We start from the raw sequence: 19,772 nt of genomic DNA, 5'->3' as shown, positions 1-19,772 counted from the left end.
ATACTGACCCAGCGATAGTGAAGGAACGGCAATATAGTTCCAAGTCAGGATGGTGTGTGACTTGGAGGGGAACTTGCAGGTGGTGATGTTCCCATGCATCTGCTGCTCTTGTCCTTCGAGGTGGTAGAGGTCGTGGGTTTGGAAGCTGCTGTCTAAGGAGCCTTGGTGCGTTGTTGCAGTGCATCTTGTAGATGGTACACACTGCTGCCACTGTGCATTGGTGGTGGAGGGAGTGAATCAGGTGCCAATCAAGTGGGCTGCTTTGTCCTGGATGGTGTCGAGCTTCTTGAGTTGATGGAGCTGCACCTATCCAGGCAAGTGGAGAGTATTCCATCACACTCCTGACTTGTGTCTTGTAGATGGTGGACAGGCTTTGGGGAGTCAGGAGGTGAGTTACTCGCCACAGGATTCTTAGCCTCTGACGTGCTCTTGTAGGCATGGTATTTATATGGCTACTCCAGTACAGGTTCCGGTCAATGGTATGCCCGAGGATGTTGATAGTGGGGGATTCAGCAATCGTAATGCCATTGAATGTCTAGGGGAGGTGGCTAGATTCTCTCTTGTCTGAGATAGACATTGCCTGGCATTTGTGTGGTACGAATGTTACTTGCCACTTATCAGCCCAAGCCTGGATATTGTCCAGGTCTTGCTGCATTTCTACACTGACTGCTTCAGTATCTGAGGAGTCACGAATGGTGCTGAACATTGTGCAATCATCAGCGAACATCCCCACTTCTCACCTCATGATTGAAGGAAGGTCATTGATGAAGCAGCTGAAGATAGTTGGGCCTAGGACACAACCCACAGGAACTCCTGCAGTGATGTCCTGGAGCTCAGATGATTGACCTCCAACAACCACAACCATCTTCCTTTACGCTCGGTATGACTCCAACCAGCGGAAAGTTTTCCCTTGATTCCCATTGACTCTGGTTTTGCTAGGGCTGCTTGATGCTATACTCGGTCAAATGCTGCTAGATGTCAAGGGCAGTCACTCTCACCTCACCTCTGGAGTTTAGCTCTTTTGTCCATGTTTGAACCAAGGCTGTAATGAGGTCAGGAGCTGAGTGGCCCTGGTGGAACCCAAACTGAGCGTCACTGAGCAGGTTATTGCTAAGCAGGTGCTGCTTGATAGTACTGTCAACGACACCTTCCATCACTTTACTGATGATGATGAATAGACTGATGGGACAGTTCATTGGCGAGTTGCATTTGTCCTGACTTTTGTGTACAGGACATACCTGGGCAATTTTCCACATTGCCGGGTAGATGCCAGTGTTGTAGCTGTACTGGAACAGCTTGGTTAGGGGCGCAGCAAGTTCTGGAGCACAGGTCTTCAGTACTATTGCCGGAATGTTGTCAGGGCCCATAGCCTTTACAGTATCACTGCGTTCAGTTGTTTCTTGATATCACGTGGAGTAAATCGAATTGGCTGAAGACTGGCATCTGTGATGCTGGGGACTGCAGGGGAAGGCCGAGATGGATCATCCACTCGCCACTTCTGGCCGAAGATTGTTGCAATCTTCAGCTTTAACTTTTGCACTTATGTGCTGGGCTCCCCCATCACTGAGGATGGGGATATTTGTGGAGCCACCTTCTCCAGTTAGTTGTTTAATTGTCCACCACCATTCATGATTGGATGTGGCAGGACTGCAAAGCTTGCATCTGATCCGTTGGTGGTGGGATCACTTAGCATATCGATCGCATGCTACTTACGCTGTTTGGCACGCGAGTAGTCCTGAGTTGTAGCTTCACCAGAGTGACACTTCATTTGAGGTATGCCTGATGCTGCTCCTGGCATGCCCTCCTGCACTTTTCATTGAACCAAGGTTGATTCCCCAGTTCGATAGTAATGGTAAAGTAGGGGAAATACCAGGCCATGAGGTTACAGATTGTGGTTGAGTACAATTCTGCTGCTGCTGATGGCCCACAGCAATAGAATAGAATATCAATGATATTCTAACCTGTCGGAATATATAAGTTTAATAGTGTTCGTTTATTCAAAGAATCCCAACTTTCTCACAAGGTCCACTATTGTGCACTCATTTTTTTGAACCTTTCACATTCTGTGTTGCAGTGATCCTGCAAACAGCGGCAGCGAAACACAACTTTGCTTTCAGTGAGGAACATGCACTTACAAGGAACCCCCCCCCAAAAAAATCCCTAAAGGGGTCAATTGATTGCTGATGGAATGTTCATTGCATTGGCCCCTGCCAGCTGCAGATCAGCGAGAACAAGTAGGGCTCCATAAAAACAACTTGCGTTTTTAATGTAGAACATTCCAAGGCATAAGGAAAATGGATGCTGAGCCAAAGAAAGAAAGAGGGACGAGGTGGGTTTTAAGGAGGGTCTTCGAGCAGCAGAGAGTGAGCTGAGAGGGGGAAGGGTTAACAAAGGAATTCTAATGCATGCAGCCTGGCTGGTTGAAGGTATGACTGTCAATAGTAGGGTGAAGGGGTGGGAGATGCACAGGAGGCCAGAGTCAGAGGAATAGAGTTCAGGGGATACTTATAAGGCTGGAAGAAGTTACAGAGATAGGGAGGAGTGTGGCTATGGAGAGATTTAAGTTTGCAGAATTGGACGACCGGGAGCCATCACAGGTCAGTAAGAATGAAGACAATGGGCAGACTAGACTTGGTGTGGGATAGGATACAGGCACCGCAGTTTTGTTTAAACTGGAATTTATGGAGGGTGGAAAATAGGAGGCTGGCTAGGAGAGCATTGTATTCACCGAGTCCGAAAGTGAGAAAGGCATGAATGAGGGAGAGGAAAGAAATTCAGTTCACTGTTGGATCAAGCAGGATATGCAGCTATAGAGGGAACAGCCTGTAAGTAGGAGTTTCTAATTCATACATAATCCCTGGATTATTAGGAGGTAAGTCCCACAGTGCCTTTTGACGGTACATTAGATAAGGTGGCAATTTGGACCCCATATTCTGTAATTCTGTCCATGGCATCCCCAATGTAGTAGTGATTGCAGTCCCTCCTGTACTGGGAACGCTGGCATGGTGATTCCCTAGTCTCGACTCCACTGTCAACGGGTGGTGCTGATCTGAGGCCAGAATACAAACGACTCATCCTCTCTTAAACTGTATCTTATTAGACTCCAGACCTCACACTGAACTTGCGGATGGACACGCAGCCTCGTACAGGAAGCGGGCAGGGCACAGCCGCATCCACCACCTTACAGGTATCTGTATAAGGGTTGAAGAGAATCATGTTTGGGATTGATGTGTTCCCTCTCCTCTCCCCAAGGAGAAAGATCCTCCCGTTAACAGTAGTGCAACCGCTGAAGAACTTTTGGTTCAAGCATTCCTCGTCCACTGGGGTCCACTCATTAGTGTCTGTGTCCAGATGGAATGTCTGACCTCCCACTATGTATAATGCACCATTCAGAATGGTGGCACAGAGATCATACCTTGAACAGATAAAGAAAATACCAGTGTCAGTAACAGTGTGCCGATCTGTGTTTAATTCTGAGACTTCTGATACAGTGCAGCTACCTTACACTCAGTTACAGCTCATCACAGGCAAAGCGAGCCTTAAGCAGGATCGACAGGTGCTTAAATATATACAGAAAATACTGAAAAAACTCAGCAGGTCAAACATCAACTGAGCAGAAAGAAAGAGTTAGCGTTTCAGGTCTGTAACCTTTTGTCAGAACTGTAAAAAGTTAGAAATGTAACAGCTTTTAAGGAAAGACAGAGGCAGGGAAAGGAGGGAAAGAACAAAAGGGAAGGGCTGTGATAGGGTGAAAGGCAGCAGTGACTTAAATAACAAAAGGGATGATAGGGCAAGGCAAAAGGGGCTGGTGATAGGACAAGAAATAGAAGGTGGGTCTAGAGCGATTTAAGCAAAAACAGGATCAATCTAAACTTAAAGCTGAAGACATGGACATAACTACAAGATAGTGTCTAATTAACAAACTCTCTCATGAGAATGAAACAGGACCTACCGAGGCATTGGGGAGAAGGAGATCACATCCCAAACGCCACTGTCCACGTCCAGCCGCTGCACCCCACTGTAAACATCGCCCTTTGCATCCAGTCCGCACAAAACATATATATTGGTGCCGACACTGACCACTGCAGCCCTCTCCACAGGTTGCAGCATGGGCTGCATGTCCTGCCATTCTGTGCCCATCAATGGCAGTCGCTCAACATCAGCGATGACAGCCGCATCAGTGCTCCCTCCCAGCACATAAAGGTACATCCCAACACCGACTGCACAGTGCCAGTTGCGAGACTGCTTCATTGCCGGTCCTTCCATCCAACTGTTTTCACAATCGTTATAAATCAGCACCCAGTCCACACAGTACCACACTACCTCATCTCGGAAGTACCCGCCTGTCACAAAGATGAAATTCCCTGTCACAGAAACATACAGGAAACAGTTTAACTGGAGAATGGGAAACCTGCTAGGATCAAAGTTTATATAGACTGAAAATGGGTAAATTGCTAGAATTTTACCCAATGGCTTCCAGATGTTTCTGTGTTGAACGAACTGCAAATAAAATCACAAGAACTTGCAGATTTAAAACTTGTGATTTCTGAGAATCCATGCCCTTTTTCTCTTTAGGGTGGAACAGCCCTCCAAAGTAACTGCATTCCTCGGTATTAGAGTCATAGAGAGATACAGCACTGAAACAGACCCTTCGGCCCACCGAGTCTGTGCCGGCCATCAACCACCCATTTATACTAATCCTACATTAATCCCATATTCCCTACCACATCCCCACCATTCTCCTACCACCTAGGGGCAATTTACAATGGACAATTTACTTATCAACCTGCAAGTCTTTGGCTGTGGGACGAAACTGGAGCACCCAGTGGAAAACCACGCGGTCACAGGGAGAACTTGCAAACTCCGCACAGGCAGTACCCAGAACCGAACCCGGGTCACTGGAGCTGTGAGGCTGCTATGCTAACCGCTGCGCCACCCTTGAATTGCATGTTTTAAAGTCACACATTCTTGCAATCTAGTTCCAGGGTTGTTAATTACACAGAAATAATAACATTAAATAATATTAAATAACAATAAAAACTCACTGGATTCCGGTAGAGTACCAGCTGATTGGAAAACTGCTAATGTGACGCCCCTATTCAAGAAAGGAGGGGGACAGAAAGCAGGAAACTATAGACTATATAGCTTAACATCGATCATTGGGAAAATGCTAGAGATCCATTATTAAGGAAGAAATAGGACAGTTAGAAAAACATAATGCAATCAAAGAGTCAACATGGTTTTCTGAAACGGAAATCATGTTTGACAAATTTGTTAGAGTTCCTTGAGGATATAACAAGCAGAGTGGATAAAGGGGAACCAGTAGATGTTGTGTATTTGGATTTTCAGAAGGCGTTCGATAAGGTACCACATAAAAGGTTACTGCACAAAATAAGACCACAGGGTATTGGGGGTAATGTGTTGGCATGGATTGAGGATTGGCTCACACACAGAAGACAGAGATTTGGGATTAATGGGTCTTTTTCAGGTTGGAAAGCCCTAACTAGTGGGGTGCCACAAGGATCAGTCCTAGGGCCTCAACTATTTACTATCTATATTAATGACTCGGAAGAAGGGACAGAGTGTAGTGTATCCAAATTTGCTGATGATACAAAAATAGGTGAGAAGGCATGTTGTGATGAGGACATTAAAAATCTGCAAAGGGATTATAGATAGGTTAAGTGAGTGGGCAAAAACTTGGCAGATGGAGTTCAATGTGGCAAAGTGTGAGGTCATCCACTTTGGTAGGAAGAATAAAAAGGCAGATAATTATTTAGAGGGAGAAAGACTACAAAATACTGCAGTACAGAGGGATCTGGGTGTTCTTGTACATGAAACACAAAAAAATAGTTTGCAGGTGCAGCAAGTAATTAGGAAGACAAATGGAATTTTGGCCTTTATTGCTAGGGGGGTCGGAGTTTAAAAATAGGGAAGTCTTGTTACAACTGTACAGGGTGTTGGTGAGGCCACACCTGGAGTACTGCGAATAGTTTTGGTCCCCGTATTTAAGAAAGGATATACTAGCATTGGAGGCAGTTCAGAAAAGGTTCACTTGGCTGATTCCTGGGATGAAGGGGTTGTCTTATCAAGAACAGCTAAACAGGTTAGGCCTTTATTCATTGGGGTTCAGGAGAATGAGAGGTGATATTGAAATATATAAGATTCTAAGGGGGCTTGATAGGGCAGATGTTGAGAATATGTTTCCACTGGTGGGGGAATCTCGAACTAGGGGACATAGTTATAGAATAAGGGGTCACATATTTAAAACTGAGATGCGAAGGAATTTCTTCAGTGAATCGCTGGAATTCTCTACCTCAGAAAGTCGTGGAGGCTAGGTCACTAAATGTATTTAAGGAGGAAATAGATAGATTTTTGAAATCTCGGGGGGGTCGAGGGTTTTGCGGAGCAGGCCCAAAAGAGGAGTTGAGGCCTGGGACAGATCAGCCATGATCTTATTGAATGGCAGGGTAGGCTTGAGGGGTTGAATGGCCTACTTCTGCTCCTATTTCTTATGTTCTTATTGTCCATTTTTCATCGAGTAACATCATCTCCTTGGTCATTCTTTAACTTGAGGTATTGATCAGTAAGGCTTCATCTTGTCGTTTAGTGACTACGCACACAAGTGACTCACAGTTAGTTCCCTGTTGCTCAAATTTTTCAACTTATGAATGGGCCTAAGGCCATCATTTTTGGCCCTGAAAAGTGTCCAGTCTACCTCAAATTACCCCCTGGAAAGGTAATGTATCCCAAAAATGTGAGCAACAGATGAAGGTAGCTGTTTCACGCTGCTACTATGGAATAGCAACACGTCTGGTGTTCACCAGTAACAGGATGCTGCCATCAAGCCAAAAAGACGTTCTGCCTATCACACAAATGAGTAATGTGGTCTATGAATTTCAATGCCAGTGTCATGCTAGGTATAAAGGCCGTCCATCCCAAAGACTGGCATATCATATCAAACAACATGTCCCTTCCACTCTTTGCAATGGGCAAAGTACAGACTGTACCCAATCAACCCGTGCTTGCAAAACTCAAAACTCAGTGTCCAACATTAGATGAGATTCCACAATTGAACAACATTTGCTAAATAATCCTTTGTGTGCTAAGAGTTACACTGACAACTAATTTAAGATTCAGTCAGCTTGCAGTGTGGCGCATTTGCGGGTACTGGAAGCTACATATATTAAATCACAGGGTCCTGTTCTTTGCAGACAGAAAGAACATGTACACACATTGCGCTTGTTTCAGCTAAACAGAATAAATGACAGCCATTCGCTGGGTCATTCCTCAGGGCAATGCCTTGACCAGAGTCAAGCTGCCTGGTTTAAATTTCAAACAAAGCTTGGCAGTTAACTATCAGTCACCATAAACTGGTGCATTCTCCATGGCAACGCCTCTACCAAGAGTCCACTTGCCAAATAATCAGCACTTTCTTCTCATTCAGCATAAATTTGTTGCTTTCTCTTATATTGGTATTCTTGCGAATTGTCCTGATGAGTGCAAGACGAAAAGCTTCCAACAAAATGTCTCTGTTTTCAGCAATACTCAACTTAATAAGTGGTTATTTCAGCCAAACAGTACTTTCATGCTAAAGACATATGACAGCTCTGACACTTGACATTTTTGGCATGTGATGTCTTTGACATGTAATGTTATGGATTTGGATAAACACCTGATGTTTAGTTAGATAGATACAGATATCCTACCCAAAGTTTGGAAGCTATTTTCGTTTCCTCTCTTTTCTTTAACCCACCTATAAATGTACACTAATCCTGTTGCAGGAAGACAGAAGTGACCTGGGTCACTAGTCTAATATTCCCACCTTCCTATCTGGAGGAAATTGTTTGACCATCTTTTTAAATCTCATTCAGATGCATAGTTCAGGCTAGGAATTTGCTGTGAGGGGATTGTGGGATATAAATCTGAATAAATGTGAACAAGAGGTAGATGCGTTTCTGGAGAGAAAGAGAGGGCTAGAAATACAGTAAGAAGACAGATAGGTGAAGTTGCTCTATCAAAGGCCCTAATAATCTTGTTCGTAGAGAATTTATGTACTAACCCCTCACTCAAGCACCTGTTGCTCTCGATGTTGAGGGTGTGATAACTGTGATGAAATGCTTTTATTTATATTACTGTTACCAATCCCTAAATTTTATTTACCTTTTTCAAGTTTGTTCAGATATTATTAAAGGCTAATGAACCAATAATTAACAGAAGTTTTAAGTACCTGAGGCCAAATGTTGCAGTGGGTTTAACTCTGTAATTTCACCTTTGATGTTGTGTTCAAATCTAGCCCAGACTGATGGGCTGGAGTTCTCTTCTGCCTCCTGGCTATAAAGGTCCTCGATAAATTGAGTTTGGGCCACCCTCAGCTGTGAAAATTTACACTGGATGCTCCTCCAAGGTTGGGTTTGGGACAGTGTAGGGGGATGGTTATTCTGCATCTAACCATGGCTGCACCTGACCTGGGAGTATTTATAGAGGGAATTTTACATTTAACTCATGCAAAGTAAAAGCTCCCCTTAGTCATGATTCAGACACTGATGCTGGATGCCGAGTCAATTTTGAGGTGCTGATCCTGGTGCCGACAATAATCACAAGCGCAGGGGAGGGCAGGACAGGAATCCCGCTCTCCTCCCAATTGAGGCCAATTAAGATTGTTGAAAAGCTCATTAAGAGCTTGTCAGGATGTGCAGTTTAAATTTTTAAAGGAGTGGACAGGTTACCCACAGGCAGGAAGAGTTGGGGGGGAGGGGGTGTGGGCCAGTCGCACCTACCCAGGGCATCACCCCGGCCCCATAGGAGGGTCAACAGGGCAAAGGGGGACTGGGGTGTCCTTGGCCTGTGCAGGTGGCATAGAGAGTGGGCACTCAGCGCCTGGGCTTTGAACAGGATCAGCACCCCCGGCTTTGTAGGGGCAGAAGAGCAGGGGGTAAGGCTGCCAAGGACAACTGGATGACCACCTACCCAGAAGGATGGCTGCAATTGGCAATGGGGGCACAACTGTCAGATTTGGGCCCAATGGCGAAGTGCAGCAACACCGTCTGCAGGAAGGGCAGAACTTGGGCATCAGAAGGGCATGGGAGAGGAAAGAAGGGCAGGAAGGCAACGGAGGACAAACCCTGAAGACGGAGCTACTTGGAGATGACCATGAGAAAGCTATTCTCCAGGCAGATGGTTACAGACATCTGTGCCCCCGTCACCTCTGCATCTCACTGGTCACTGATGCCCTCTTTGCCAGAACTGAACAGCTCATACATTTAAATGACAGATACTGCCTCGCAGAGACAGAGGACAGTGGGTTTCACCTCCACCACTGGATTCCTCCAGGTGCAGGGCATCATCGATTGCACCCATTTGGCCATCAAGGCTGGCCAGTGGCCAGTGAGATCCATCATCAAGAAGGGCTTCCCTCAATGTCCAAATGGTCTTCAGCCACAAGAGCTTGCTCAAAATGTGAACTCACTTTCCTGGCAGCTGCCATGACTCCTTCATCCCCCGCCAATCCAGGTTGCTTCAGATCTTCACTCCAACCCCCAAAGTGCATGGATGGATCCTACGGAACAAGGGAAATCCCTTGAAGACGTGGCTACTCACCCCTCTACAAGAACCCCAAACAGAGGCACAGAGGTGATACAACCAATGCCTGCTGAGTAAGACAAGCACTGAGCAGGCTATCGAGCTTCTGAGGATGTGATTCAGGTGCCTGGACTGGTTGGTCAGAGCTCTCCAATACCATCCTGCAAGGGTTTCTGTCATTCTAGTGGTCTGCTGCGCTCTCCATAACATGGCCCTCTAGAGAGGTGTGGAACTTGAGGACAGTGAAACCCTGGAAAGAGACAACGCATTGGGAGAGAAGCAGGAGCAGGTGGCAGAGGGAGATGACACTGAACAGAGAAGTACCCCTACTGCACGATGAGATGGCCTCCTCCTGCCCCCTCTGGGAAAAGGACATACCTCCTCTCCCTCACAGCCTCCAGCATTAGATCCAGGTTGGCAGCGATGAAGCGAGGGTTGGCCCTGCCCCAGGTGCCAGGCCTCTGATTCTCCTGTAACATCTCGCTTCTCTCTGAAGTGGAAGGCTTTGATACAAAGCAGAGACTTCTCCCTCACATCAAACAGCAGCGTCAGTGACGGCTACCATGGAGTGCCTACATGAGTCCCACACTTCATCTGACCACCTCCGTTCCTGCCCCCACTAGCTCTAAGTGGACAGGAAATCTGTCTCCATATCAATTAAGTGCTTCCCCATGTGAAAATCTTAACTTTAAATCAGTTTCCCACCAGAAGCGGGTTTCTGACCAAAAAACCCACCTCCCGCCTCCATGGCGAAAATTCAGCCCTGGCTGCCTAAAATGGAAATCTGTCTTGCCTCAGTACTGACATGTATCATCTTGATAGGCATTGAAACAGGTTTTTAACTAACCTATAAACATAACAATTTCATTGTATTAATTTGAATAGGTGGTTAAGTTTATAAACTGCCCTCTAATCCTAGAACCCAAGTGACTGACTCGAGCTATTGTGCACAGACTTCATTTTGTGTTACCTACTGCTGCTACAGCGTACTGGGTGAGGTTTCTGCGACGGAGAGGAGAGCAGGCTTGCCAGGTGTTGGTTTTAGGATGAAACTGAAATAGTTCCTGCTGTTCTTGCCCGTGTTTTCCCCCCAGAACATACATGGTCTCATAGCTCCTGCTGCTTTGGGGCTGGGACTGGGGTACTGTCCAGCTCTGGGGAAGGCTGTTGTTTAACATTCTCAGGAGCCTGTTGTAAGGGTCATCCTGCAGACTGCACTTGGTGCATTTAATCAGCAGGTCCAGGAAGGTCAGGCTCAGGAAGGGGGCCCTGACGAAGTTCAGCAGCTCCAGGAATTGGCCCTCTCTGCTGCTGTGGTGGCTCACCCACTTCATCACTGCTTCAAACACCTGGTCTTCGTTGGCCACATACAGGTGGTCGCTGGCCAAGATCTCGGCCAAAGTCTCTTTGGGAAGTTGCAGAAACTCTTCCTCCTCAGCCATGATGGTGGCCAGGTGGGTGAGGGCCACCCCACGGCTGGCTGCGGCCAGGCCGGGGCAGGCCAGGTGCTGGGCCAAGGCCAGGGCCCCCATGCAGTTCCACACCCGCAGCTCCCGCTGCAGGAAGGCGGCACACAGCAGCTTCACTCGGTGAAAGAGCAGGAAATCGGCCGCCTCCAGCAAGGCCTCCACATTCTGCCAGTCCACACATACTTGGCCACTAGCGGCAAAGCCCAGCAGTAGCTGGAAGGCCCCGGGATCCAGGCCTCGCAGCACAATGTGACTCTCCGAGCTTTCCCGAGTGTCCCCATAGAATAAGGCCCGGAAATATTCACTGGCCAACGCCAGCATCCCCCTGTTGACATTGAAAAGCCTCTGGCCAACTTCAAGCACAGTGTCGGCGGCTGGATCCTTGTTCCTGTGGCTTGTCGGCTCGCAGGCCATTTTGCCCGGCCTTGTGCTTTATATTTAGCCCGATCCAGAGAGCAGACACTTTAGCTGGAGGCCAGAGCTATGTCTGGCATCTGAGTCTATTTTGATGGACCAATAAGGGTAGACAGGGTTACCAAGGTCACCAAAGAATCATCACCAGTGCTCCTTATAGAGCACCACTGCTGTAGTGAAGAAACATATGGTGCAATCAAACTGAAAGAAGCTTAATATTAACATTAAAAAGTCCCAACAAAAGGGAAGAAAACCTTCCCAAACAAATCACAATTTTATCATCAGTGTCTACCAAACACTGTTTACCCTGCATAGCTCACTGGGCACAAAAGACCTCAGCATGCCATTAGACATTGCATGTCCCCTGTCCAAGGCCACCCAATCGCGAAGAACACCATGGAAGTAAGTCAGGCAGCCAGGGCAACCACCCCCACAATGTGACATCTGACAAGCCTTAGCTAAAAAAGCAAGACTTCAATTTGCTCCACTATAGCAACTTATGTATATTGCTGGCAAGTAATAACAGACCACAGATTACACATCTGCTTCTTGTACTTTAGAGGTGTTTCAGCTTGTTTTGTTTGAACATTTGTCTTAAAGTCGTTAAAAACTGATCTCCCGTGGCATTGCTCATCCAGTACTGAGTCTACTACATTGGTGCTGTCGTCCAAACGCCACAACAGTTCACCTATCACTCTGATGCGCTGGATTTCCTGCAGTAATATATCATGTGGCTGCTGTATTGTAAATATATTACACAACTTACTGATACCCAAAGACACAAGTGCTAGGATTCTGGCTCATTCCCAACACTTCTGTTTCTGTTCACTGCCAAAAGGTCATTTCCACAAACAGGCTATGGCTCCAATAAACTAAGAACTGGGATAGTGTTAACAATTACCCTTACACATCCCATCTCTGGGATAGTGTGCATAGGATTAAGAATTGCCCTTACACATCCCAACTTTAGATTTTAAAGCCCAATCCATGACTGTAGAATGAACGGAGGATCATATAATTCCATTTCCATTGATTTAAAAACGCATGACTTTTTTTAAAGTAATCATTGTAACTGATAGTGTTGAATGCTGTGTTTTTAAAATTATGCAATGCTGGACTTTCCTAGCTTAGCTTGTAGCAGGATGGTGAAGAGCACATCACCTGCAGATTTCAGTTGAGTTACACTGTCAATTAATATACAATCACAGGTCCTCTCTATGATGAAATATCAAATGAAAAAATTGAAATACATGACTTAATTACCCTTTCTCCCGCTCCCAAAATTATACATCTTTTGGTTGGTTCGTTTTTGTGGTGAGATGAGCTCTAAGTGTCATTAACAGGCCCAGAGTGGGGAATTAAATTAAATTTTGCCTTTTAAGCAGTTTAATGGTACTGTTATTCAGCAAGAGGTTTATGACATTGTATCTCAGTAAGGGATCTAATATGGCAATACCCCAACAAGGAGCTCAGAGTACTGAATCCCAGCAGGAGTTCCATGGTACCATGTCCCAGCAAGCAGTTCATGCAGCTGCACCCTAAAAATGGTTCAATGGTGCTCTATTTCAGAAAGGGGTCAATGGCACTATACCCCCAGCAAGGAATTCAATTGACTGTGTCCTGGCAAGGAATCAGGGTTTCAGCATAGGAGAGCAGAAAAAAAGGTGTAAAAATTGTCTCAGCAACCTGGATTGCAGAATATTCCTTCACCTCCATTGCACTGACATTAATTCCAAACAAACAGCCCCCAACCCATTGAATAGTCTTCATCATCCACTACTTACACTTAAAAACCAAAAGCAGAAATGAACAGAAAGTAAGGAGTATGTGAGCCACATTCAGTGACTGACTGTCCCTCTCTGAGACTCTTTATCAATGTTCGCTCTAAACTGTGCGGTTATGTGGCCGTGCAGCAATTGCGAATATGCTGTGCAGGGAACAAACAGGCCACGCACAAGCAATGGTCTCTTTAAAATGCACTCATGAGCGGCCGCGTGTCAATCTTACAGGGACTGTGCAGCGCAACAAGCTGGCTGTGCAGAGAAAACAGAAGTTAGAGGGACCGTTGCTCTAACAATTTACCCAATTTCAGTGATTAAAGTGGTCCAATAGGGGCTGCAGAAGCTTAACTGGGAAAGGAGTAAAGGTTACCTATGATTAAACTATATCCTGTGCTTCTAACACAAGATATTCCCACACTAATCTTTCTTGAGTAAGTCTTTTGCAAATACAAGTTCCCAAAGGAGCTCCAGACAGCACATAGCTGAGCAACTTCCCATGGCAGAAAGTAAGCCATGATATGTACTTGGGGAGCTAAGTAGCTCCATCAAAGAAAATGTGCAGGAATGAAAGAGAAATGAATCTTACATGTCATACATTATAGTGTGTACCTAGAAATATACACACAAGTATGTAGACCTGCAGTGGTTTTCAGGATTTGACTGCTTGTATTTTTCTACATTAAGGGTGCTATCAATGTTGTTTTGTTGTCCAGGGTGGGTTTATGCCTGAGGTAATGATGTGTTGCTAGATTGTTTATTCAATATCAAGCCTTAGACAAGCTGTAATTTCCTTCTAAGAAACATTGGGAATGTTGGAGCCATCATCTTCAGTTCTCGCCACCAATTTCATTTCCTTCCCGGCCACTGTCTCAAGCTGAACCAGATTGTTCGCAACCTTGGTCTCCGTTTCAACCCCAAGTGGAGCTTCCGACTCCATCACCAAGACCACTTACGTTCAGCTCCATAACATGTCCCACCTCTACCCCTCTCTGAGCCCATATGCCACTGGAACCCTCAAACAGGATATTGCCACTGTCAGAGTTCAAGGGATTCAAGCTTGATACCAATTGGTTACAGCAAACCTTTTACTGAAACACAGCACAGATCAACACATTACAGTGTCTAGGCAGTAATTTACAGTTCCCAACAGATCAGATATCATCTGTTAGTTACTGAACAGAGTAGCAAGCATTGTCTACTTCTTCTTGTTCACCTTCTTTAGCCAGATGGGTGTTAGGCTCCAGCCAGCATTATGTCCACCCATACAAGCCAAAGTGTCTTCTCTTTGTCTTCTACTCCAATACTTGTTCATTACAATTCTCACTTTATACCCCAAAGTGCTGATCATCTGACTTAATAAGTCCAAGCATTTTTGTCCACGCCAGCTCAAACACTAATTTTCCTGCTTGCTCAGCAAATTTACAAATCTTGAACTCAATTCTACATAGGTACTACTATCCAACATTTAAAGACATCCTGCTTCTTCTTTGGACTGAACCAACAACTTGCCATTGTTACATTTATTATCAATCTTTTACAGATAACAGCAATTGTTGATGTGGCTTACAACTTTCAGTTATTAATTAAAAGCCCTTCCTTGATAAGTGGCAAGTAACATTTGCGTCACACAAGGATGTTTCCCCTCATGGGGGAATCTAGAACTAGGGCGCACAGTTTAAAAATAAGGGGTCTCCCATTTAAGACAGAGATGAGGAAGAATTTCTTCTCTCAGAGAGGTACGTTAATCTTTGGAATTCTCTTCTCCAGAGAGCAGTGGAGGCTGGGTCATTGAATTTATTGAAGGTTGAGCTAGACAGATTTTTGATCTACAAGGGAGTCAAGTGCCAGGCAATGACCATCTCCAACAAGAGAGAATCTAACCATCTACCCTTGACATTCAATGGCATTATCATCACTGAATTCCCCACCATCATCATCCTGGGGGTTATCAGTCATCAGAAATGTAACTGGATCAGCCAGATAAATACTGTGGCTACAAGAGCAGGTTAGAGGCTGGGAATTCTGCAGCGGGTAACTCCCCTCCAGATTCCCCAAAGCCTGTCCACCACCTTCAAGGCACAAGTCAGGAGTGCGATGGAATACTTTCACTTGCCTGGATGGGTGCAGCTCCAACACTCAAGAAGCTCAACACCATCCAAGACAAAGCTGCCTGCTTGATCAGCGCCGATCCACCACCTTAAACATTCACTCCCTCCACCACTAGCGCACAGTGGCAACAGTAAGTACTATCTATAACAGGGTTGTCCAACTTTCTCGTAGGGGCAGCGGGGGGGGGGGGGGGGGTGGTGTGGTGAGGCCACAGAACAATTTTTGTCCTACTTAGGGGGCTGGTGAGACAATTTCAGAAAGATCAGGGCATTACAACTTATTGTACTATTGATCAAAACAACAAAAATGTACATTTTTGTGAAGAAGCTTTAAGTGAAAAGCTTAATTTATTGGCTTACCCCTCTGTGTTGTTCTCGCTCTGTGTCCCCCCTCTCTGTCCCAACCCCTCTCTCTCTGTCTCCCCCTCTCTCTTTCTCTGTCCCCCTCTCTGTCCCCCCTCTCCCTCCCACTCTCTCTGCCCTCCTTCTCTCTGCCCCTCCCTCTCTCTCTCTGCTTCCCCCTCTCTCTCTCTCTCCCTCTCTGTTCCACCCCTCTCTCACTCTGTCCCACTCTCTCTTTGTTTCCCCCCCTCTCTCTCTGTCCCCCTCCCTCTCTTTTTCTCTGCCCTACCCTCTCTCTCTGTCCCCACTCTCTCTTTCTCAGTCTCTCTCTAATAAGAACATAGGAGCAGGAGTCAACCATTCAGCCATCGAGCCTGCCCCGCCATTCAATATGATCGTGGCTGATCTTCCACTTCAATGCCTTTTTCCCCCCCCCCCACACTATCCTCATATCCCCTTATGTCATTGGTATTTCGAAATCTGTCAGCTTCTGCTTTAAACATACTCAATGACTGAGCTTCCACAGCCCTCTGAGGTAGAGAATTCCAAAGATTCACAACCCTCTGAGTAAAGAAATTTCTCCTCATCTCTGTCCTAAGTGGCTTCCCCCTTATTTTGACATTCTGTCCCCTGGTTCTAGACTCCCCAACCAGGGGAAACATCTTAGCTGCATCTACCCTGTCTATCCCTTTAAGTATTTTGTAAGTTTCAATGAGATCACCTTTCATTCTTCGAAACTCTAGAGAATACAGGCACAGTTTCCCCAATCTCTCTTCATAGGACAGTCCCGCCATCCCAGGAACAAGTCTGGTGAATCGTCATTGCACTCCTTCTGTAACAATAATATCCTTCCTAAGGTATGGAGATCAAAACTGCACATGGTACTCTATGTGCGGTCTAACCAAGGTTCTATACAATTGAAGCAAGACTTCACTACTCCTGTACTCAAATCCTCTTGCGACAAAGGCTAACATACCATTAGTCTTCCTAATTGCTTGCTGCACCTGCATGAAAGCTTTCAGTGACTTATTGAAAAGGACACCCAGGTCCCTTTGTACATCTACACTTTTTAATCTCTTACCATTTAAGAAATCCTCTGCACATCTGTTCCTCCTACCAAAGTGGATAACCTCACATTTTTCCACATTATATTCCATCTGCCACGTTCTTGCCCACTCACTAAGTCTGTCCAAATCCCCTTGAAGCCGCTTTACATCTTCCTCACAACACACATTCCCACCTAGTTTTGTGTCATCCGCGAACTTGGAAATACTACATTTGGTCCCCATATCTAAATCATTGATGTATATTGTGAACAGCTGGGGCCCAAGCACTGATCCCTTGTCACAGCCTGCCAACACGAGAATGACCCGTTTATTCCTATTCTTTTCTTTCTGCCTGTTAACCAATCCTTAATCCATGCCAGTATATTAGCTCCTATCCCATGTGCTTTAATTTGCTAATTAATCTCCTGTGGGGAACTTTATCAAAGCCTTCTGAAAATCCAAGTATAGCATGTCCACCTAATCCCCTTTATCAATTCTGTCAGTATGTCAGTAACAGGATGTCAGTAACATCCTCAAAAAGCTCCAACAGGTTCATCAAACATGATTTCTCATTCATAAATCCATGTTGACTATGCCCAATCAGATTATTATCCAAGTGTCCATTTATCACATCCTTTAGAATAAATTCTAGCATTTTACCAACGACTGATGTAAGGCTAACAGGTCTGTAATTCCCTGTTTGCTCTCTCCCTCCCTTCTTAAATGGTGAGATGACATTTGTGACCTTCCAATCTGCAGAAACCGCTCCAGAATCTATAGAATTTTGGAAGATGATCACCAATGCATCCACTATCTCCTTAGCTACCTCTTTCAACACTCTAGGATGTAGAATATCAGGTCCTGGGGACTTATCAACCTTCAGCCCCATTAATTTTTCTAATACAACCTTGTTACTAATACTAATTTCCTTCAATTCCTCATTCCCCCTAATCCATTGGATCTCTAATTCTGGGAGATTTCTTGTACCTTCTTCAGTGAAGACAGACACAAAGTAGTCATTTAGCTTCCCTGCCATTTCTCTATTCCCCATTATAAATTCTCCTGACTCTGCCTGTAATTGACCTACATTTGTCTTAGCCAAACATTTCCTTTTTACATACCTGTAGAAGTTTTTATAGCCCATTTTTATAATTTTTGCTAGCTTACAGTCATATTCTATTCTCCCTTTCTTTATCAGTTTCTTCGTCTTCCTTTGCTGTAATCTAAATTCCTCCCAATCCTCAGGTTTACTACTATTTCTGGAAACTTTGTAGGCCTTTTCTTTTAATCTTATACAATCCTTAACTTCCTTTGTTATCCACAGTTGACTGCCTTCTTTTGGGGTTTTTGTACCTTGAAGGAATGTATAGTTGCTGTAAACTATGTATTATTTCTTTAAAGAATATCCATTGCCTATGTAATGTTATACCTTTTAAAGTATTTTCCCAATCCACCTCAGCCAATTTGCCCCTCATACCTTCATAATTTCCTCTGTTCAAATTTAACACCCTGGCTTCAGACTGAACTACCTCACTTTCAAACAAAATGTAAAATTCTATCATATTATGGTCACTCACCCCTAAAGGTTCTTTTACAACAAGATTATTAAACATCCCTTTCTCATTACATAATACTAGATCTAAAATAGCCTGTTCTCCAGTTGGTTCCTCAACATACTGCTCTAGAAAACCATCCCTAACACACTCCAAAAACTCATCCTCCACAGCATTTATCAGCGCAACACCACCTCCTTTTCCTTTTTGCTTGTCCTTCCTAAATGTCGAATATCCTTGAATATTCAGTTCCCAGTCTTGGTCACCCTGTAGCCACATTTCCGTTATGGTAATTAGATCCTACCCATTTACCTCTATTTAGACCTTTAAATCATCTACCTTGCTGGGAATGCTGCAAGTATTCAAGTAGAATGCCCTTAACCTTGTCCTCTTGACGGTCTGCATTCTAAGCCTAGTTGATGCTCGCCTTTGTTTCGCCTGCCTTCTAATGTCACTTGCTACTTTTCTACCTCCTGTTACCAGCTTTACTTCCTTCCAATTTGAGCTATGCCTCAGGTTCCCATCCTCCTGACAAGCAAGTTTAAACCCTCCCCAACAGCACTAGCAAATCTCCCTGTGAGGATATTAGTTCCGGTCCTGTTAAGGTGTAGCCCGTCCATCTTGTACAGGTCCCACCTGCCCCAGAACTGGTCCCATGCCTCAGAAATCTGATGCCCTCCCTCCTACACCAATTTTCCAGCCACGTGTTCAATTGATCAATGCTCCTATTCCTGTGCTCACTATCACATGGCACTGAGAGTAATCCTGGGATTATTTTGCATCGGTCTTCACAGTGGAGTACACTATAAAAATCCCACAGATATCAGACAAGCAAGGAGCAAATGAGAGGAAAGATCTTGTAACAGTCTCTATCACGAGAGACAAAGTATTTGACAAACTAATGGGACTAAAGGCAGACAAGTTGCCAGAACCTGATGTCCTACATCCAAGGGTTTTAAAGGAAGTGGCTGCAGAGATAATGCAGGCATTGGTCGAAATATTCCAGAACTCACTGGATTCCGGGAGGGTCCCAGCAGATTGGAAAACTGCTAATGTGATGCCCCTGTTCAAGAAGGGAGGGAGACAAAAAGCAGGAAACTATAGGCTAGTCAGCCTAACATCGGTCGTTGGGAAAATGCTAAAGTCTATTATTAAGGAAGAAATAGCAGGGCATTTAGAAAAGCTTAACGCAATCAAACAGAGTCAAAATAGTTTTGTGAAAGGGAAATCATGTTTGACAAATTTGCTAGAGTTCTTTGAGGATATAACAAGCAGAGTTGATAAAGGGGAACCGGTAGATGTAGTGTATTTGGATTTCCAGAAGGCAATTTATAAGGTGCCACATAAAAGATTATTGCACAAGATAGGAGTTCACGGTATTAGGGGTAATATATTAGCATGGTTAACTCACAGAAGACAGAGAGTAGGGATTAATGGGTCTTTTTCAGTTTGGAAAGATGTAACAAGTGGAGTGCCACAA

The 19,772-nt window shown here is 44.9% G+C and overlaps 1 protein-coding gene across 1 annotated transcript; it reads right to left on the bottom strand.

The window, feature by feature from the left end:
- Positions 1-1,903: 1,903 nt before the first annotated feature.
- LOC137351711 (kelch-like protein 23) lies at positions 1,904-11,462 on the bottom strand. Its single transcript, XM_068016444.1, has 3 exons — positions 10,550-11,462; positions 3,953-4,364; positions 1,904-3,415 (listed from the first exon to the last, which is right to left on the bottom strand). The coding sequence occupies exons 1-3, from the start codon at positions 11,460-11,462 to the stop codon at positions 3,097-3,099; spliced, it is 1,644 nt and encodes a 547-aa protein (XP_067872545.1). The 3' UTR covers positions 1,904-3,096.
- Positions 11,463-19,772: the final 8,310 nt, after the last annotated feature.

Source organism: Heterodontus francisci, chromosome 36, assembly GCF_036365525.1.
Source record: "Heterodontus francisci isolate sHetFra1 chromosome 36, sHetFra1.hap1, whole genome shotgun sequence".
Classification (NCBI taxonomy): domain Eukaryota; kingdom Metazoa; phylum Chordata; class Chondrichthyes; order Heterodontiformes; family Heterodontidae; genus Heterodontus; species Heterodontus francisci.
Note: the sequence above shows the minus strand (reverse complement) of the source record. Positions and strands in the feature narration are given on the sequence as shown.